The sequence below is a fragment of the Capricornis sumatraensis genome, chromosome 1 (assembly GCF_032405125.1).
Source record: "Capricornis sumatraensis isolate serow.1 chromosome 1, serow.2, whole genome shotgun sequence".
In the NCBI taxonomy this organism is placed as follows: domain Eukaryota; kingdom Metazoa; phylum Chordata; class Mammalia; order Artiodactyla; family Bovidae; genus Capricornis; species Capricornis sumatraensis.
In genome coordinates, this window is record NC_091069.1 from 18,326,735 (window position 1) to 18,349,350 (window position 22,616).

Below are 22,616 nucleotides of genomic sequence, written 5' to 3' on the forward strand. Positions count from 1 at the left end.
ATTTCAACACATCTTTTAAGAGGGCATAATCTAACCCATACTGCTGAACCTGAAGCTCCAATACTTTGGCCACCTGATGCCAAGAGCCAAATCATTGGAAAAGACCTTGATGCTGGGAAAGACTGAGGGCAGGAGGAGAAGGGGACAACAGAGGATGAGATGGTTAGATGGCATCAACGATTCAATGCACATGAGTTTGAGCAAGCTCCAGGAGATATTGGAGGACAGAGGAGTGGGGGACCGCGGGGCATGCTGCAGTCCATGGGGTCACTAAGTCTGACGCGACTTAGCAACTGAACCACCACTGGCATGAGATACACAGAGCTCGGCCCTAAGAGCTTGCAGGTCACTCCCTCCTCACCTAACAGACAAGATCTCATAGAGACCCCATCACATGATGACTGCTCTTAAACTCAAAGTACCAGCGGGAGAAACTTCTTCTTTGGTTCTCTTCAAAGTCTGTTCCGAGGTGAACACCACTCTCTCTCGGGAGATTATTCCTCAGCCAAATGCTCCCCCAGGCTGCTTTCAACAACCAGCTGCCGTTTTAACCTTGGAAGATAGTTTACATGCCTTTGAGGATTACAAAAAATTCCTTGAAACTTCGATTTCTCCAGGGGAAAAAGATCATTTTTCTCACCTGCCTAAATTCATTTCATAGTTTAGCTCAAAAAGGAATAAGAAGATACCCTTTGCTCTGGATTTTAATTCTCACATCACCTTAAAACATCATAAAAACAACCAATAAAATAATAAATTTATTTTTCAAATCAGTGACATACTGAACTGCTCAGTTCATGTGTATCAGATGTTTCCCAAAGGCAAATATTTATATGTGCTTTTTGCATGTATGCTCTCACTGTGCCCACTGGCCACCTGGGAGACCCAGGCATGCAGAGTGCAGGCTCTCATGAACGTGAGCTGAGCTGGGGGACTGGGTGCTGCGAGGCTGTACTGCTGGATCTAAGAACTATGCTCCCTCACAGGGGCGGGAAGAATCCGGAAGCAGGGTTTCCCCAGTTTGGCTCAGTGGAAAGACTCTGCCTGCCATGCAGGAGACACAGGTTTGATCCCCGGTCCAGGGAAGATCCCACATGCCACAGGGCAATGAAGCCTGTGTGCCATGACTACTAAGCCTGTGATCTGCAACGAGAGAAGTCCTCGCAATGAGAAGCATCCTCGCAGTGAGAAGCTCGTGCTCTACAGCTAGAGTAGGCTCTGCTTGACACAACTAGAGAACAGCCCGCGAAGCAATGCAGACCCACCACAGCCAAGCATACACAAATAAACGTTAAAAAGAAGAAGAGGAAGGCGGAACACATACAAATACTCCACTCTCTCCAAATGCTGGCCTCCACCCAGACCACACTCCCTGGAGCTGCTCTGCAAGGGCGGCCCATCTCCTGCTTCAAGTCTCAGCTTAACAGTCACTTTGCACAAGAGGCCCGTGGGCAGCTGTACCCCCCCACCAGGAAGCCACCTCTGCCCAAATGGGACACACACCTTTCACTTCAACTTAGCTTCCTGTTTGCTTTCTTCAAAGAATTCCTCACACTCACGGATGCTTCATTTACCCAGTTATGAAGGGGCTTTAAAAGCTGTCTGCACTCTTTAGCAGGTTCATGCGACAGGGAGCGAATGGTCTTTTTCACCACTGACCCCCCAGCGCCGAGTACAGTGCCTGGCCCAGGATATGTGCTAGATGAGTATTTCTAAACTACCACGTAAACCCAACCTTCTGGGTGCCCACTCAAGACCCATCACTCCTTATGTAAGTTGATTAGACTCCCTCCCTCATGTCCACTCTTCTCTGTGCTTGAAAACAGTCACCAGACTATTCTGTAGTTATTGGCTTATTTTTCAGTCACCACGAAACTCATCGACTACTTAACAGCAGGAACCCTGCCCTATCCACCTCTGCATCTTTGCTACCTGCTATATGTGTGCGTGTGCGTGCACGCACACATTCAGTCGCTAAGCTATGTCTGACTGTTGTGGACCACAGGAACTGTAGCCCATCATGCTCCTCTGTCCATGGGATTCTCCAGGCAAGAATACTACAGTGGGTTGCCATTTCCTTCTCCAGGGGATCTTCCCGACCCAGAGATCAAACTGATGTCTCCTGCACTGGCGGGCGGATTCTTTACCACTGTGCCACCTGGGAAGCTCTACCTACCTGCTAAGTAACTGGGCTCAAAGTTCCGACTGGTTTGCAAAAACGTCTCCATCACCTTCTGTTTCCTTAACAGATAATCATTAAGCCTGAATATTTCCTTTGGTTTTAAAGGGGTTGTCATTCCACAGCCTCTGGTCCAACCTGTCATGGGCTGGCGTCAGGGAGTGGTGAATGTGAGAATAAAATGACAGAAGACAAAATTATCGCGGAGTGACTGTGAAGGAGTATTTGATAAATCAAAGTAAAAAAAGTTTGGCACAGGATAAACAAACTCATGAGAGCTCAGGAGAGTCAAGCAGAGGGGAAGGTGGCCAGAGGAGTCCAGCACAAGCACAGGACAGAGACCAGGACACAGAGCAGACTGAAAGAGGAGGAGGACTGGCCTCACCCATCACACGGAACCTCCTGTGCAGAGAAGATGGTTCTAAATGAAAACATTCCCACGTTTACAAAGAGACCAGCTGGGGTGGTTTTCCTAACAGTGCATTGTGCTCGTAAATACCTGAATGGGGACAATCGGAGTGACTCACACAGATTTCACTTACACCTTTATTGACATTTTAACTACCTGTTTGCCTTGCATTCAGTATTTAATCGCCTTCCTGTTCCTAAAATTTGAGCTAGCCCTATGTGAACCAGACTCTCCTGTTTCCCTGGGGTGGAGGCTGCGAGGCGGATGGGAGAGGGCAAGCAATTGGCTTCGGTGCCTTCATCCAGCAAAGGGGGCCTGGGTGGAGCCACCTGTACCTTCTGCACAGCAACATCACTAGATTGAGGTGGAGTTACAGACACTTTCTCCCCCAGCACTCTACTTGGAACAGGAAAAATATAGAATCTAGCTATTCAAAATAAATACTCAACTGATAACACAGCTTCAGGTAATATAAAAAAATATGTACCCATCTGATGTAAAGAACTAAAGAGACTCTAGACTTCTTATAATTTTTTCAAAAGATACAAATTAACTTTCTTATTCAACTAAAACCTTTACACGCCACCTTTTTTCTCTACAGTGAGTGAGAGTTACAGGATTTAGTTCTGCCACGCGGTCAAACTCAAACTCTAGGTAAGCATCACTAGAGAATGAATGCTGAAAAAGAACAATCTCTTTCTGAATCGTTCTGTCATCTTTAGGAGACTGCTAAACTCCAAGGATACTGCTACAAAGCAACTACGAGCACCTACAAGCAGAGAAGGCAATAGCAACCCTCTCCAGTATTCTTGCCTGGAAAATCCCATGGATGGAGGAGCCTGGTGGGTTGCAGTCCATGGGGTCGCAGAGTTGGACACGACTGAGAGACTTCACTTTCTTTCTTTCTATAGTTACTTTTGGAGAAGGAAATGGCAACCCACTCCTGTGTTCTTGCCTGGAGAACCCCATGGACAGCGAGGCCTGACGGGCTGCCGTCTATGGGGTTGCAAAGAGTCGGACACGACTGAGCAACTAACACACACACACACACACACACACACGATACAAGGTCAGCATGCACACACACACACACACACGATACAAGGTCAGCATGCCACCAGGGTACAGAGACCTGACAACAGAGCAAACTGACCGGTCCGCTTTCAGGCATGTCTAAGTACGCAGGGGCTCGTCTGCAAACAGCAAAACCCACTGAAAGCAACAAACCCCTGGGACTAGAGCCAAAGGAATGCACCTTGAAAGGGGAGGAAAAGGCTTCCGGGAGCCAGGCAGCCATCCAGCCAGCCCCTTCACTCGCTCATTTTAAAAACGAGCATCTAATGAGCGCCTACAAGGCACCAGGTGCTGGAGACACAGCTGCGAAGGAGACAGGGTTCTCATTTGTGTACAGGGGAGGGATGGATAACAACTGAGCTTAGAGGCAAATACACGGTGTGCCAGCTGCTGCTGTGTGCTGAGCAGAAGAACAAAACAGGGAGGGGAGAGGAGTGCCAGCAGGCCGGTGGGGCCTGGCCTCACCCAGGTTGACGCTTCACAGAGAAGCTGAGTCAGGGACCAAGCCCCGCAGAGGCGGGCTCACCAGCACCCCTGCCCAGGTGGGGGCACCGAGACTGACCTGGCCTGCTGGGAGGCTAGTGAGGACGGGGATGCAGCTGGAGCCAGCGAGTAAAGACAGGACAGATGCTGAAGACAGAAGTGTCGGGATGGTCAGAGTTAGGAGGCTCCTGCAGGGACTGTGAGGACAAGGCCGAGACCCAGGAGGGACTGGGGACCGTGGAGGGCAACAGGCAGGGCAATCACTCGCTTTTAATGGGTATATTCGCCCCTGGGTAAAGAGGGCTGTGGGGTGCTGGGGGGTAAGAGGCAGGCGAGGATGGCATCTCAGAGCAGGATGACAGCACAGACCCCGCGTAGTCCATCCAAGTCGTCTTCTGATGGCAAAGACAGCGGCACCTGACAACTGTTCGACAGTGGATCAGAATCAGGGCTTGAGACCTGAGGCCACCAAGGGTTTTGACCAGAGGAAAGGAACAGAAGGACGGAGCTGGCTGGGAAGAAATGCAGGAGGAACAGGGCAGGGGCACTGGGAAGTCCGGGTCAGGCAAGTTCAGTGGGAGATGCTGACTGGATAACCGGGCAGGGAGGTGTGAACAGGCAGCTGGACACGTGAGCCAGAAAACGTCCTGACTCCACTTCTCATCAACTGTGGACATGGGGGAGCTGTTTAACTCCCCAGCCTCCAAATTCTTATCTATAAAATGGGGATAATAAAGCCACTGTGTGGATTAAATAAAACAGCAACAGGACAAAGGCCATGAACAGTATCCGAGGCACAGCAGATGTTTGATAAAACCGTCATTCAATAGATACCGGAACCGCTGCTCAGCAGAAGGTACTGGATGGCTGCAATAATTAACTGCTAAGCACTGTCCCTGAAGGAACCTGCTCACTGAAGTTAAGAGCTCAACAGGTATGCAAGTAGCTACATGGAAAAGTGTTAAGGGCCAAACATTTGAAGACACGTACAGAGAAACTAAGCAAGTTTATGGGGAAACACCTCGAACAGGAGCCGCTTCATCTGAGCCTCTAGGAGCCAGGAGGTTGGACACGCGGGCAGGTTGGGAAGGGTGTTCCCAGCAGGAAGAAGCTGATGGGCAGTAGAAGAAGCATGAGGACGTGGAAGCAGTTATGCGTCTGCAGCATCAGACGAGGCGGGCAGAGAGGCGAGGGCCAGCACACACGGCGTGGACTTTGAGGGCTGGTGATCCCTTTTTGGGATCCAACCAGTCCATCCTAAAGGAAATCAGTCCTGAATATTCACTGGAAGGACTTATGTCGAAGCTGAAAAACTCCAATACTTTGGTCACCTGATGCAAAAAGCTGACTCATTGGAAAAGACCCTGATGGAGGCAAAGACTGAAGGCAGGAGGAGAAGGGGACAACAGAGGACGAGATGGTTGGATGGCATCACCGACTCAATGGACATGAGTTTGAGTAAACTCCGGGAGTTGGTGATGGACAGGAGGCATGGCGTGCTGCATTCCATGGGGTCGCAAAAAGTCAGACACGACTGAGCCACTGAACTGATCAACTTTTTAGAGTCATAAGGGAACACCGCAGATCTCTTGATAAATATCATTATACCACACTGCTTTGTGAACAAACATAAAGTAAGGGGGAAATGCTGATGTACAGCAGAAACCAACGCAATACTGTAAAGCACTTATCCTTCAATTAAAAATAAATAAATTGGAAAAAACAGTCAGGGGGAAGGTTCAGGTAGGGAGGGGAACAGACAGAGCAAACCTTATAAGAGACCATGCCTGTTTTCTCCCGGGAACTTGAACTACATGAGTAGCAGCTGGGCGGAACGCACTCCCTAACCTAATGTAGGTCAAGGTGTCCGGAGACACCCCCCACCGGCTGAAACAGGATACGCAGAACACCACGGATGGTTTATCAGCTGAATAATTTATGCCAACACTATTTACAACATAGTTACTGGGCACAGCAGAGAGCACCAGGGGCCCTTCTAGGACTCAGCTCAGTGAGCCAGAATGAAGCTTTTACAACAAACGGTCCCTCCCTTCTTCTACTGACAGGATGGTCACCTACAGAGTACTCAGCCCCTAGCAAAATGTACCGCACCGACCCAAAAAACTGGTAACTGCACGAACACACAGGGGCAGCCGGTAATAAGATACCGACTGAGTATCTGGTGCTCTCTGCTTAGCTCTAAAATGTATTCTTGATTTCAATGGAAAATATATATCTTTTAAAATAGATATCACATATATCTTTTTTTAGTGGATGCATTAACCAACGCTTCAGCTTCACAAAGATCAACATATTCCAATCAGAACTCATTTCCTTCCTGTCCCCCAAAATCTGTTCCTGCTTCCATCTACAAGAAGGCAAGCATTCACCTTTCTTTTTCTGTCTCAATACCGTTTCCTGAATAACTGAGAGGGGCGTTCCTCATTGACCCACAGTCCCAGCATTGTCATTCTGTACATTTATATCCCAGATCCAGAGATCTGTTTCTCTACGCAGGCTTCTTGGATTTGGCTATTCCTATGTCAGTCCTACAATATTCAAATGATGTCTGCTTGACAAGCAGTATATGTTTTTATACTGAATCTGCTCCTCTCAAACACTTCTAGGGAAACTCCTCAATTTGCCTAGTTTCCCTCAAAACCTCAACCGCATTACAGGTTAACTAGAGAAAAAGGACTGTTTTTACAACACTGAATGTTACTCTCTGAATAAACAAGATGCTTCGTCAGTCAGTCTTTTTTATGTCCTATGGTAAAGCTTCATAGTTTACTACAAAAAGGTCTACACAAAGGTCCCTACATTTCTTTTTACACGTTTCCTTAAACATTTCATAGTTTTTATTGCTTCTGAAATTCAGATCCTTTATCTGTGACATTTTCTAACCAGTTATTGCTGATATAAAGGAAACCTATTTAACTGTTTTATACTTCTTTTGTACCTATTTCCTGAGGCCAACATGTCAGCTGACAACCTAGCCTTTCAACCTTTCTGCAAAAAGAAGCTGCTATTAAGAGGCGAGTCCCTTTTATCTATTCAGCATTTTAAATGTATCTTGAGCCTATCTCTCTATCTAAACACACACACACACACACACACCCCATATTTCATGCACACACACACAATATCAGTGTTCCACACCTTTGCAAGTAACACTGGCTGGTACAGAAGAGCTCCCATGTGATTCCTCAGCAAGAGCCTGGCCTCATTCCCTGTGTGTCTAACTTCAGGGCACTGGAGACCTCAGCACAAAGAACGGGTCACTAGATTCAGCTCTCCCTTCCTCAGACTGCCAACTCCACTTTGGATGGCTCCCGTATCTACCCTAATTAGGAGAAAGTCAGGATCTGTTGTGCTCATGTGTTGTAACACTCAAGGCTTACTAAATGCTTCTTTTCTCTTCTGCGCACATTAAAACAAAAGGGAGCATTCTAACTTAGTTCGGCCACAATGGTCTCCTTGAGCTGATTTATCTCTGTCTTTGTACCAGTTCACTGATGATGCTCAGATGCTTTCTTCTAGTGGATAAAAATTACATATTAAACTGGGAGTTTTACATCAGGTCGTCCATCTGTAAAATGCTATGTTGTATTTCTTTGACATACTTAAATATTTTAAATTATATTCAAGTGAAAAATTTTTATTTTAGTGAAATACTTAAGATCCTATCACAGGCATATTGTTCCTCTACGTTGTGGGGTCATGCAACTAGTTTTTTCCAATAGAATGGGGGAAAAAGTGGAGGGCAGGCATGCTCTCTCTGGGCTCAGCTCACTACGGGACACGCCATTCCCTCAATTTAATCAAGAGGATTCTAGAGACCCTGAAGGAGGTGGGGCCACAAGAAAGAAGCCTGGTTCCCTGAATGATCGTGGGGAGCAGAGGCCCCCTCCTCAGGGGGCTGGGTGTGAATGAGAAACAAACTTGCCTTATGTAAAGTCACCGGAGTAATGTGCTTCGATAGTGGTTAGCCCACTCCTAGAGGTAGAGAGTGAAGGGAGTTTAGAATAGCAGATAAGGGAAATAAAAAAGGTAATGACTAAGTTAAATACGAAGACGAGGTTATGAGACTCCAGTGAACACTGGATCACACGAATTTGTACTTCTACCAATTCTTATTAATAAATTGAAATCTGCTGTGTTAAACTACTTAGTAAATGTGGCAGTTTAAAAATATACGCAGCTAGTTCCTATTTTCATTACACCAAGATGACAACGTGGGACCTAGGCTACCTCTCCAAGCTCATCACGATTCAAGGTGGCCCAATACACCTACTGATTCTGCTTAAAAGCTTTTTGCTTTAAGAATTCCTGCTGTTTATAAGTTATAGTGAAAGTGAAGTCGCTCAGTCATGTCCGACTCTGCAACCCCATGAACTGTAGCCTACCAGGTTCCTCTGTCCATGGGATTTTCCAGGCAAGAATACTGGAATGGGTTGCCATTTCCTTCTCCAGGAGATCTTTCCGACCCAGGGATTGAACCCAGGTCTCCTGCATTGTAGGCAGACGCTTTACCATCTGAGCCACCAAGGAAGTCCTTTACAAGTTGATAGCCAACATCTATTCTCTTCTTCTGTATGTCAGGTTATTTCTCAATTCTATTCAATATATTGCTAATTTGACTATCTAGTTTTTTAGTGTATTTAATAAATTTTGTTTTGTCTTGGTTTTATTTGTTCTTTTAGATATAGTCTTTTATCCAAGTCTGATTTTAAGTTCTGTTTAACAAAAGTAAAATCCACTTTGATATCATTAAGGAGAAAAAGATAATTCATCTTCTGAAATTCTCGTGTTTTATAACAGTGACTTTTCTTTAAGCTCACATAACAGTGGCTCTTTTCTAGCGTTCAACAATTTATTCATAGATGCCATGATTTGTTTCATTTTATTTTTTCCACTTACTTATCCTTCCACTGAATTTACTGGTCATTATTTATCCTGCACAGATAACTCAAGGCCTACTCAAAAGCAGGTCTTCTGTGTCTTTTTCAACAGAGAAAACTGTTAGGCTTGACATATATACCATAGAGTTTTATCTTCAACTTCCCCACCCAGTACGCAGATGTTAGCAGGTGTCCCTTTATAAAGACGGTGAACAAGTTCATCTTTAAGGACTTGGACTGCCTTTATCTCATAAGAGACATTCAATCAGTTCTGTTACAGGCAAAAGACCCTTCCAGAACCAAGGAAGGACTAAATTTCCTCTGAAGAAAAGAAAGCCTGAAGTTATTTTTACCACTCACTAGAATACTGAATATCAGAATGTAAAACATTTCATAGATGTGAAATGCATAAAAGAAAAATACATGTTCAAGTGCATTCTCATGGAAATTCAGACTGACAAAGCTAGTCCAAGGACTTTCGTCCAGAGACAGTCCCACAGTGTGTTAAGACGCAAGAACAAGCAATCAGACATTACACAGCAGCTGGTGAAACACTGTACAAAAGGGATTCCAAGAAGGGAAGGAGGAATAGAGAGAGGGAGGGAGGGAGAAGAAGGGCAGCAAGGAAGCAGGCTCAAAGGGGCTGATTTTCCATAGTTATTATTTGACCATAAAATTTTCCAACAGAATTAGACCCAGTGAGGTTGCTCAGTTGTGTCCGACTCTTGGCGACCCCATGGACTGTAGCCTGCCAGGCTCCTCCATCCACAGGATTTTCCAGGCAAGAATACTGGAGTGGGTTGCCATTTCCTTATCCAGGGGATTTTCCTGACCCAGGGATTGAACCTAGGTTTTCTGCATTACAGGCAGATGCTTTACCGTCTGATCCACGAGGGAAGACCAGAATTAGAAAATGCTTTCAATATCGGCATATCATACAAATTTTATTCCCATATATTTAGCAATGTTACAAAAGTCAATTTTAAAAAAGGTTATTTTTGTGACTTACACATCACTATAAAAGACCACTTTCCAAGAAGAAAAATTTACAAAAAGAATTTTAAATGAAAAGAGTTTTTCATTTGAACTACTAAATGGAACTATATTTTGTCTTTCAACCAATGTGTTAGGATAGATAAATAGACTTCTGAATCAAAATTTTCATCTTACCCTGAAAAATCAGCAGAATATTGTCCATAATCAAAGATATAGACTCTAGTGATTTGGCATACTGTGAGGTATCCCAAAGCAAACACGAAACAATATCTGGAAAACAAAAACAAGCTAGATTAGTGAAATAAAAAGATTCATTTTGTTAAAGAATACATTTTAAGCTAACATATTAACTATATGATATGGTTCAAAAATTATAAACATCATGAGATCTACTCCACAAATGCCTTTCTTTGATAAATTGTAAAAACTCTTTACTAGTGTTTGCTTTAGTTTCCTTGAATTTTGTACCATTTTCAATGGCAAACACATTTATTTCCTACCTTTATTCATTTTTTCCTTCTGAAAAACCTCCATATAACAGATGATGTATCTGAAAGTCATGCTCACAACATAAAACTAAATATGGTAAGTACTGGTATCTATTTATTTTTCCTTCTTTTTAGAAAACAAAATCTAGTATGAAAATATTTGGCTGAAACACACATCAAACAAGTTCTTAAGAGTATTTTTAAAACTTGTCCTCAGTCATCTAAAATCGTAAACAGTGTGTATCAGGTGGTATTTACTCACATTTTATAAACATACATGTTTAATAATTTTCAGTCTTAAGATGTACGGAAGAGAGCTACAATAATTAAAAACATCAGGATTTCCCTGGTGGTCCAGTGGTTAAGAATCTGCCCATCAATGCAAGGGATACCACATCCTGCGAGGCAACTAAACCCACGTGTTACAACTAGTGAACCCACGCTCTAGAGCCTGGGCTCTGCAACAAGAGAAGCTGCCACACCACAACTAGAGTAGGCCCCCCCACCCTGCTGCAACTAGAGAAAGCCCGTGCATAAAAACAGCAAAGAACCAGCACAGCCATAAATTAATTATTTTTAAAAAAGAATTTAAAACATCGTCTGGGGGGACTAATTTACGTATCAATAGAACAGAAATTCACAAACAGACTCTAGAATATATACCACTGTGTAAAATGAAGGCTGTAATGCATATTAGCAGGAGTGAATGGATTATCACCTAATGAGTTAAACAATTTGGGTGGGTGAATGGAGCTATGTCTTCATCGAAACAATCCTAGATGAATAAAATAATTAAATATACAGTGTAAAACTAAAACATATACGAGCTGTGGATAAATATTCAAATGTCCTCAAATCAGTGAAGGACTTTCTAAACATACATAATATAGAAGAAATCAATAGGGAAAAAAAACACAACAATGTATTTGATTAATTTAAAACCTTAAACTTCTCAAACAGGCCATTCAGGAGGTTTTAGGAAAGGGTCCTTTCAAACTTCAGACAAATAGGTAATTCTGATCTACTTGGATTACTCCTGAGCAAAGAAGTCTGCACTAGATAACTGAAAGAATCTTTAATAGAGTTTAGTACACTATAACTAATTGTAATTTAAAATAAGATACCTTGACCAAGCAGGGTTTATTGGATAAATGCAAAAATGATTCAATATAGGAAGCCAAATTTAGTGGTGTAAAAGTATTTACACCTTGAAAATTGGCAAACACTATACATTATTCAATGAACATGAATTTGAGCAAACTCCAGGAGATACTGAAGGACAGGGAAGCCTGGAGTGCTGCAGTCCATGGGGTCACAAGAGAGTCAGACACGACTTACTGACTGAACAAACGGATTATTCAAACCAGAGATAATCAAACCAAAGCCTGCAGGATAAATCTCGCTCCCTGCTTTGCTTCTGTCGATCAAATCTTGTTTGACCACACTCATGGCCATTGACATGTATACTGTTTATGGCTGCTTTTGCCTCAGAACACCTGAGCGGAATAGCTGCAGCAGCATCTACAAGGCTCTCAAAGCCTAAAATATTTACTGTCTGGCTCTTTGTGAAAGAAGTGTACTGACCCGAATCAGAAGCAATGACGAGAATGCTAACAATACACGCTAAACTTTTAAAAGTATGTCATGACCTGCAGCTATGACGTTGTGACTAGCACCCTCCCAAGAAAAAAACCCAGAAAATCTTATTCTTCTAGCATTCACAAACTATTATTCAATTCCGCAAAGAAGTTGCTCTTACTCACATGGACAAAAAAATGTCAACCTGTATCTTTAGTGTTTCACTTTCAACTTACTCATTAACATAAACAAAAATATCAATCAACATTCATTAACTGAATCACATTTGTTTGCCCATGATGTGAGCAACTTCTTCACTGAACCGGAAAACTCTGTGGTCTAATTCTGTCAACTCATGATTGAATTGCGATCATGGATTAGTTATGAGTTTGTCAAAAATCAATGAAAGCATTCTGTAGAATCAGAGAAAAAAGAGGGGATACATTTAGCTGGCATGGTGTGAATTCCTTCTGCCCAGAAAAAGGATCTGATGGCTGTAGCGGCAATCACCTTGCTTCCCTGAAGTAGTGAGCTAACAGGCGAAGGACAGAACTGCAAAACAAGAAAGACACCTGCCTCCTTAATAAACACTGCTGAGCAGCTACACTGGCTCTGAATAACATAAGTCCAGAAAAAATCTGAGGTGCTGGGCTTTTTCCTATTATCCAGAACTGAAATGCATTCCTAAGCGATACCAAAGCGCACCACATTTTCACTGTCATCTTTTGAGTTAGGCTGCAGGGAAAGGTGACAGGGAAAGCCTCTGATTTGCCAAGTTCAGCATCAGCAGAAGGAAACAGACATATAGGCCAATATGTACATGCACGGTATTCTTATCAGTGCTGTGGTCAGGGCAAATGTTTCACTGAATGTCTTCAAACAGAAAAACATGCATGCACATGAAATCCAGCAGACCTGACTGAGATTCAAATAACGGCCCCATCAACCTTTTACTCTTCCTATCAGTGTGATCTTGAGAAAGTGACATTGCTTCTGAACCCTCATTCTCTCCCTTCGAAAAGGCAGATACACAGGGAGGGAGCCCGCCTATCTAACTCAGTCACTGTGGTCTCGTCGCCCCTGCAACTGGCAGTTTACAGGTGGGCGTGAAACTTAAGTGCAGTCAGTGAAACATGACACAGAGCTTTTGGAAAGGCTTTCTCCTTAAATAGCAAGTAGGATACTTGCTGAGGAGGGCATGTCAACCCACTCCAGTATTCTTGTCTGGAGAATCCCCTTGGACAGAGGAGCCTGGTGGGCTACAGTCCCTGGGGTTGCAAAGAGTCAGACACAGCTAAGTAACTAAGCACAGCACAATACAGGACCCTTGCTACTGCTATGTCGATCAAGCCCAGCTAGCCTACAGACAATCTGGTGAGATGGTGAAGCAGAAAAGCTAAATAAAACAAAATACAGAACTTTCTGATGCCCTCATAAAAACAGAGTTGCTGAGTTAATCAACAAGAACTGCCTCACCTTATGACTTCTCCCTGGAAAGGTGAATCTCTCTGTACTGATTACCATTATACCACTATGAGTTATACCATTACACCACTATGAGTTGGAATTTCTGCTCTGTGCAGTTTTAAAAGCATCCTGATACTATCATCCTTTAAAACAAAATGAAATCAACAAGATTTGAAGAGTTCCAGAGAGAACATTTTATTATTCATTCAAATATAAGTGTTGAATTATGGCCCCATTTTAAAAAGAGAAACCACATCTAAAATACCCATTCTCTAGATATTAGAAATGAAGCGGAAATTGTTCAGGGAAAAACAAAGTGCTCAGGGACTATGGGAATTAATGAGCTTGAAATGTTGAGAACTGAAAAAGAATTCTTCCCAAATGAGGAAAACAGGCAACATCACCAAAAGGTTCAAAATCTTGATGGAAAGACAAAAACTAATAAGTGAGCCATTATTTTAATGTGAAGTCAAATGAAACTCATCACTTTCAGAGTGCTCAAGTTCAAGGGGCTTTGGGTGCGGCCCCAATTCAGGAAAGGCCAACACATCTGAGACCTAACTGTGGTGTGTACTTAGTTGCTTGGTCGTGTCTAACTCTTGGGACCCCACGGTCGTAGCCCACCAGGCTCCTCTGTCCATGGGATTTCCACCTGGGAAGCCCTACTTACTATACAGTTCGATTTACATGAAATTCTAAAACAGACAAACTGATCAAAGGTGGTAGAAAGCAGAGAGCAAGTGGGTTGCAGGGGGCTGGGCTGTAAAGATTACAAAAGGAATGTGGGAACCTTGGGGGATGAATGAAGTGTCCTGTGTCTGGGGATTTGGGGGGTAGTTACACAGGTCTGGACATTTGTCAAAACTCAATGAACTGGTGGTTCTACTTTGTTTAAGGTAATTTTTAATCTAAAGAAAGTTGATTTTAAAATTATTTGGAAACAAATTTTATAATTTCTTTGCAGAGTCCATCTCAACCTGGGACTCCAGGGTTCAGTCCTCTTCTCCGTTTATACCCATTTCCAAAAGGTTTTTATCCAGTCCCATGCCTTTAAATACAAACACAACAGTCATGTGAATACGAACACAACTATTAGGCATAATGACAGTTGGGACCTACAGGTGAATGAAGTAAAGCAAAAGATGAGTGTTCTACGTCTGGGTATATTTCAAAATAGGACCTTAAGTCTGATAAAATCAGCAGGGACCCGGAAAGATTAACCGCTTACAAACTGTTCAAGTTTCCTATTTAAAAATTTATGATTAATCAAGTCTGTTCATTTATAGTTAGTGGCTATAATGCGTGAGGCAACCTGAATAATTCATTTTCTATGGGGTGGCATACCTGTAAATGAGGCTGTTATTCTAAAACCAGCAATCCAGAGTGAGTTTGGCTCTTCTTTCATCTCACTCTACTTTCACGAAAGTAACACAGGCATAGTTTCAAAGGGTCCAGCATGGATCACCAGGACCAAGCCATCTGCAGCTGCACACCCTGCACACAGACTCTGCTCCCCCGATGCCACTTTCCGACCCACCCAGGACCTGTCAGGAAAGACTGGCCCATACTCAATAGCACCATCCTTGCCAGCACTTAGGTTCCAGCTTCTGCCTCTTTGAGTTTCAGATAAACGTGTGTGTTGAATCTACTACAATTACTGGAAGCCTCAAAATTTAGTCTTATAACCATCATTAAAACATCAGTTTTCTAAAATCTTTTTGATAGTATTTGCATCTTATTCTAAAAGTCCAGTTATCAATTTAATGGAATTTTAGTAAATGCAATCCTTAACATTTCTTGCTCTTTTTACTTTGTACACAATAACACATTCTAAGATACTTTGTTTCTGCTAAGGTATTAGGCCCAAAGGTTAAGTTTACCCTCAGGTAACCAATAGGTGAGTATCAACTATCTAACTAGGTGACGTCTTAAGCCAAGTTGAAAGGCTCCTCCCACTACTGTTTTTTTAGCTGCCAAGTCGTGTCTGACATTTTGGGACCCCTTGGACTACAGCCCGGGATCCCTGGTGGCTCACACAGTAGAGTCTGCTTGAAATGTGGGACACTCAGGTTTGACCCTTGGGTCAAGACGATCCTCTAGAGAAGGAATTGGCAACCCACCCCAGTACACTTGCCTGGAAAATCCCGTGGACAGAGAAGCCTGGCAGGCTACAGCCCATGGGGTCACAAAGAGTCACACAAAACTGAGTGACTTCACTTTCACCTGGACTACAGCCCATCAGGCTCCTCTGTCCATGGGATTTTCCCAGCAAGAATACTGGTGTGGGTTGTCATTTCCTCCTCCAGGGGATCTTCCCAACCTAGGGATCAAACCTGTGTCTCCTGCATTGGCAGGTGGATTCTTTACCACTGAGCCACTAGAGAAGCCCTCTTCCATTATTATCACATTTATAAACACCTTCTTGTAAAGATATACAGTAGCCATTCTTCACATTTTGAAATCACATGCTTTATCTCTTCCAAGAGTTTTGTCTGTTAAAGATGTCACTTTAACTCAACACACTTGCCTTTTATAGAAGGAACAGAAAGAACAGTGAGATACGACTTCTCCGTTGCAGGAAGTTGACATCAAGCCAGCAAGCACAGCCATAGCGTCTGACAGCCAATGGTGAGTGACAGTGCTGGGTTTTTCCAGGATTAGCTATTGAGATGCCAGTCACCTCTGTCTCACCATGTCTATTTAGAGCATCTTTATCGCTTCTTGTGAAAACTGTTCTCTTAGATGTTGTATCCTTCCCTAGATGGCACTTCTTGAAGATTTCAGACGCCTGAGTCTATGAGAGCCTGGCACTGAGCTTGACAAAGAGAATGCATTCTGTAAAGTGGCAGAGCAGAACGGAAGCAGTGTGAAAAGATGTTCATTGCAGGCCAGGGAAGTAACTGAGGGCTCCTCCTGGGACGACGACGATGTGGATGCAGCCACAAATAGAGAACAGGAGTGACACAGAGGAGATGATGCCTCCCTGTGAGGCTAAATGCCCAGAGCCAGGAGTGGCCAGCCTGACACGTACCAGTGAAAGCTGGGAGAAACTACAGGAAATAAGTTAGTGCGTAAAATAGGGTTCAGGGTATTCGGAAGGGCCATGAGTGTTGAGTGTTTCTTGCTATTCTCCCGCAGGCATTCAAAGATTTTTGAGCAAAGAGTGATCTAGTGAAATAGTTCTTAGGCAAGTAACAAAGACTAACCCATACACAGGATGGATGGTAAGAGATAAGGCTGGGAGTCAGAGGAGCAGTTATGTAGCAGGAAGAAACAAGTTCTGAGTTAAGATAGGGATGTGCCAGCAAGTGCTGAGGGTTTCCAAGGAGAAACTGAAAAATATCTCATACTACATCAGCTGCAGAAACTAAGGAGAAAGTCAAGTTTATAAATTGGAGCAATTTATCAAGAAAACAGAGAAGTCGACTCTGGAGTCCAAACTGGCTTGGCCTGGAAAGTTGCCTTGGTCTCTTCCTAGCTGGTGACTCCAGACCAGTTGGTAAATGAAGCCTCAGTCCTCTTCTCTTTTCCAGGCACCTTTCTTTCTTAATTTCATTGCATTGAAGGCTTGAAACCCTCTACCCTGAACACCACACTTGTCTGACTGCTATTCCCACATGAATATTTAATGAAGCCTCTCAAATGTAACATGTAAAGAAAGGCCCCCTACCCAGTAAGCTGCCTCTCCCCAGCGACCCCATTTCCTACATAACATAGTCCACCTAGCAGCTCAAGCCAGAAACCTAGTTCAGATCAACGCTGACTTAATTCTAATAAAACAGCAAGCTTGCTCTAATACAGCTCCATTTTCTTCTGTGTCCTTTGTGCTACTATTACCATATGCAAAAGTTTGCTCAAATTCATGTTCATTGAGTCAGTGAAGCCAACCAACCATCGCATCCTCTGTTGTCCCCTTCTCCTTTTGCCTTCAATCTTTCCCAGCATCAGGGCCTTTTCCAATGAGTCAGCTCTTTGCATCAGGTAGCCAAAGTATTGGAGTTTCAGCTTCAGCATCAGTCCTTCCAGTGAATATTCAGGGTTGATTTCCTTTAGGATTGACTGGTTTGATTTCCTTGCGGTCCAAGGGACTCTGAAGACTGTTCTCCAGCACCACAATTTGAAAGCATCAATTCGTCAGTGCTCAGCTTTCTTCATGGTCCAACTCTCACATCTGTCCATGACTACTGGAAAAACTGTAGCTTTGACTAGACGGACCTTTGTTGGCAAAGTAACGTCTCTGCTTTTTAATACACTGTCTAGGTTTGTCATGGGCTTCCCTGGTGGCTCAGATGGCAAAGAATCTGCCTGCAATGAGGAAACCCAGGTTCAATTCCTGAGTCGGGAAAATCCCCTGGAGAAGGGAATGGCCACCCACTCCAGTATTCTTGCCTAGAGAATCCCATGGAAGGAATAGCCTGGCAGGGTGCAATCCATGGGGACTGCCAAGAATGGGACATGACTGAGCGATTAAGCACACACCAGGTCTGTTGCAGTTTTCCGTCCAAGGAGCAAGAGTCTTTTAAAATGTCAAGGCTGCGGTCGCTGTTGGCAGTGATTTTGGAGTGTGCTGTCTCTGCTGTATCTCTCTCACCCATGGTACACAGCGGCTGACATCTCCCCTCCGATTTTTAAATTCACGGTTTTCTTTTTTCAGCCTTACTCTAGGAGTCTCCCCTGTGTCTGTAATCTCAGCGGTCAGTCAATGGCTAGTCAGGGCTTGTGCTTAAAAATCTGCTACCAGTAAGGCTTCTGCTGAGGGTTCCAGGTGTGGGTCTGAGAGCTCGTTTGACAGTCCAGCAGGTTTCAAGCCCGCCCTGGCCGTCTCTCTCCTTCTGGCCCTCCAGAGTTCCCCTGATGTGGAGGCAGTCTCCAGGCAGCCATGATTGTATCGGTATCTTCTCTAGTTTCTCCATGGCTCTCTCGCTGCCAAGAATCTCTCTGCCAAACGTTAGACCAAATCCTCAGGAGGGGAGAGCTAGAGGCATCCTCTGTGAGCCACTGCCTAGGTTTTCTGCCTTCACCTCGAAGAAGTCAACCAAAGCTGCGGTCTTTGTGGCCGGCCCTGCCCCAGGAGAACTCTCTGCCAGCAAATGAGGGGTGGAGAGGAGCCCAGGCAGGAATACCGCCGTTCCCACTGTTTTCACTCAAAGGTCAACAGTTTTCTTTTAAATAAAAGCTTCTCGAATTGCTGTTTGCTTTGAGTAAATTTTCAGAGCCCAACAATGGTTTTGACCAGTTTTATTGCTACTTTGGGGGGAGAAAATTTGTAGATTTTAGTTAATTAAAGTAGGATTTGGTAGGCGTGTATGGAAGTATGAATTCTTTGGGGGGGGGTATAAATTCAAGTTCTAAAATAGATTCAGAAAATTGAAAATATATCCACACCTAGAAAAGCCCCCGGGGTGGGACAAGCCTGCCACCCCTCACTCAGAGCATAAGCTGAGCTCTGTGGCTGGAAACCAGCTCTGTTAGTCTGTGACTCCAAGAGAAGAATTTTAAAACACTTTTAGAAAACCAGCTGCTTTACCAGCAAAAACCAGCTACCACGTCGTCTTCATACAAGACTCAGAGGCCCCTGTTCTGTTCCCAATCGCTACTGTGCCGCTGTCCTCTTGGGGTAAAGGGACCTTCTCCCCAGGGTCTCCACTTGGGCTTCTCCCTGAATGGGGAGACTCCAGATTCTCTCTTACTGTCTTCCTAGAGACCTGCAGGTCATCTACGTTCCCCGATAAAACTGCTGTTCCTCGGAAGACAGGGCCTACCGGGTTCCCCGCCAAGGAGCCCTCTCACCTGGAACAACAAGGTCTCCATGAGTTACAAGCACAATACAAGTCGTGAGGGGCTGTGTTTGTTCTTTTACAAAACCTTATTCATGACAACAAGAAAGGAGCTCAGCTGTACTCACTAGGCCAGCCACAAACCGAGACACGGATACATGAGGGCACTGGGTCCTTTTCTTTCTCATTTTGTTTACAGACAACAGAAAGGACCCAAACCACGTGGCAACTAATCAGCTCTTTTATAAAATCTAACTCTGCTCCCACACCTGTCTCTGTAACATAACGAAGTCACTTATTGGTGTTTTATAAAGAAAATTTCCAAAGTTGACTCAAAGATAGAAATAAAATTGGGTATTGGCTCTTGGCACGATGATTTTATTGCTCAAAATGCAAAGACTTCTATAGAAATTCCCTGGTGGTCCAATGGTTAGGACTCGGTGCTTTTCCTGCCGAGGGAATGGGTTAAATCCCTGGTTGAGAACTAAGATCCCACACGCTTTGCACTTGGCCAAAAGGAAAAAGAAAAGGGAAAAAAAAGACATAGACTTCTATAGTTTACATCAAGATTTCAGATGTCTGGATTGTAGTTAAAAATATTAAATCAATAAATACACAGAAATGAAGTTTTAAAGGTTTTAAAAACATCAAAAACTGTATCTGGCAGTCAGTGTAATGACAGAATCTTAAACTGAGAAAGACAATTACCCACAAAAAAGCATCCAAATTTCAGTCTATTCTAATTGCTACTAAAACCAGAACCGTGAAAACTAATGTCTATAAAAGGCTTCATGTTTTCCTGTGCTGTGCTGTGCTTAGTTGATCAGTCGTGTCCGACTCTTTGAGACCCCAGGGACGACCACCTTCCAAGTCAGAGAGCCGGTGCCCCTCCCGATGGGAAGACCAGGAACCTGTCAGTCTTGGCTCTTCAGGGGCTGTGTGTTATAAGAAAGGGTTCCGAGCTCCCTTCCCACCTGCACAGACGATCACTCACCTTTCTTCCATTACCCTTCGGGGTGAAAACCACATAGGTGGAAAAGCAGAAAAGGAAAAAGGTGATTCAATTCATTCTGTGAAGATCTTCAAAGCAAGGGCAGCAAGGAAGACGATGTGTGCAGTGATCTAAGGAAGCTGGAGCTACCGAGCAACAGCGGGCTGGAGGGGTCGGGAGGAGCCTAAGGACAGCGGGGCATCCCTACCACCCACTGAGAGCTGAGGGCACCAGGGGCGGTCTCAAGGGCCTTTCAAGTGTCCTCAAACGACCCAAGAGGAAACTGATGAAGCAAGGTGATGGTGAATACAGGCGGTGGGGAGATGAAGGAAGAAGTGAGGATTTATCCCACTGGCTTCACTGCTCAGCTGCCAAGTCGGGATAAATTAACAAACTAACCCAAGAATTAGAATTAAAGAAATTTAGCTTCCCAATTCAGCTTTCAAACTAAAATTAATTTACATTACTTGCACACACACCAATTATCAATGAAGGAAAACAACCCCGAAATAAAATGGATAGGACACTACCTGTTTCCCATGGAAAATCCGCATGTTGTGAAGGTCAAGGGGGAACTGAGTTTAGCAGCTGGCTGCATGGAGCTTTGGTGCTGAACAGACTGGGTTTCAAGTTCTGAGCCTGCTGGGGACCAGTTGTATAAACTTGGGGAAAGCATCTAGGTCTCTGAATCTCTGTTTTCTTCAACAATAAAGCTGAGATACAGTATTACAGCACAGGTGGCTGTGAGGACAGCATGGGAAAGCACCTTAGCATTTGTGTTTAATAAATATCACTGGCAGTTTAGCTATTAAGAGTAATTTACTTGTAATTTAAGTTGTCTATTGTACTTTGGGGTTCCATCCTACTCATTTCTTAACTTTTATCACTTTCTTCATTGGATTTTATCTTCAAGTCTTTAAGTCTGTTCTCTGAACACTTTCTAAAGCTCTCGTGTCTAAGGAAAAAAGTTTATTCTATTATCTTGTACTATTATCTATTATCTTATACTATTCTAAATAACAGCACTCCAATAATTCGTGTTTTGAAATGAAGCTGTGCTCCAACAAAATGAGTTCTACATGAGACATCTTAAAACTTTGAAAGGCAAATCGTGCCAACCCCATTTCAATCCTGAAACCTTCTTCCCAAGGCAAGTTCTGCTAAGGTGCATAGTCTGTCATACCCTAAGATTAATTTCCAGGCCAGGAAAAGACGAGCAATCTCATCTCTTCTCTGGGCTTCACTAAGTGTAAGCAAAAGCTCACACTTTTGAGAGAAATAGGTGCCCAGGCTCACCTGCCTATAACATCCTTTCAGCAAAATGCCCTACCGTTTTTTCAGGTCATCATATATTTTGCCCTCTTATCTTCTGATTCTCTCTCCATTACTACTCTAAATAAGAACTGTTTACTAAGCCAGCAGCAGCAAGCAGGATGGGATCACTCTCTCTTCCCTATACAAATTTATGTATCAGAAAGTATTTTAAAAGTCTTTTCTTAGTCAATTGACATTAAAGTAGCACTTTAAAGTCTATACTTATTATGTAATTAAATAAGTATCAGCCTCAAGCATGGAACTTGCAAAAGACTGAACAATTTTAAATTAGGGTAGATTATTGAGAGAATAAAATCACTTTTATTCAAATATTTCTCTGGGAGATAAAGCCTTTTAAAAAGACCCCAACACTGTGTTCTAATGATGACTAAGACAAACCCAGTCACTACGTCTCCAACATGCTTGCTATTCTTTCAAAAAATAACCCAGGCTGTTTACGCTATGTGGTAAGAAGGTGAGGATCTCTTTTTCTCTAATTAAAAAGAAAACTTTAAAAGAATCTCCATAAATCAGCAATAACCACGGAAATTAATTTCACAGACGTCCAGGACTGATCATTACTGGTTTTGCTACTGGTCTGAGTAACCTCACCTCTTGGAACTACAATCTCCTTCTCTGTACAGTGACTAATAACCTGGTGTCTCAGACAGTAAAAAGTCTGTGTGCAATGCAGGAGACCTGGGCTTGATCCCTGGGTGGGGAAGATACCCTAGAGAAGGGAATGGCCACCCACTGCAGTATTCTTGCCTGGAGAATTCCATGGACAGAGGAGCCTGGTGGGCTGCAGTCCATGGGGTCGGAAGAGTCGGACATGACTGAATGACTTACACTGCCACAACTATAGGGACAGTTCAGTGGAATATCTGTAGAGAGCACTCAACAAAGCGACTGAACACAGAAGTCATTCCACCATTCAAGTTCCAAAGTTCAAGTCCAAA

The 22,616-nt window shown here is 43.6% G+C and overlaps 1 protein-coding gene across 1 annotated transcript in view; it reads right to left on the minus strand.

Moving 5' to 3' along the window:
- Positions 1-22,616, minus strand: part of MBOAT2 (membrane bound O-acyltransferase domain containing 2) — a 50,952-nt gene that overhangs the window by 17,643 nt on the left and 10,693 nt on the right. The window contains exon 2 of the mRNA XM_068981536.1: positions 10,217-10,312. Within this exon, the coding sequence (XP_068837637.1) occupies positions 10,217-10,312 (96 nt within the window). The remainder of the gene's footprint in view (positions 1-10,216; positions 10,313-22,616) is intronic.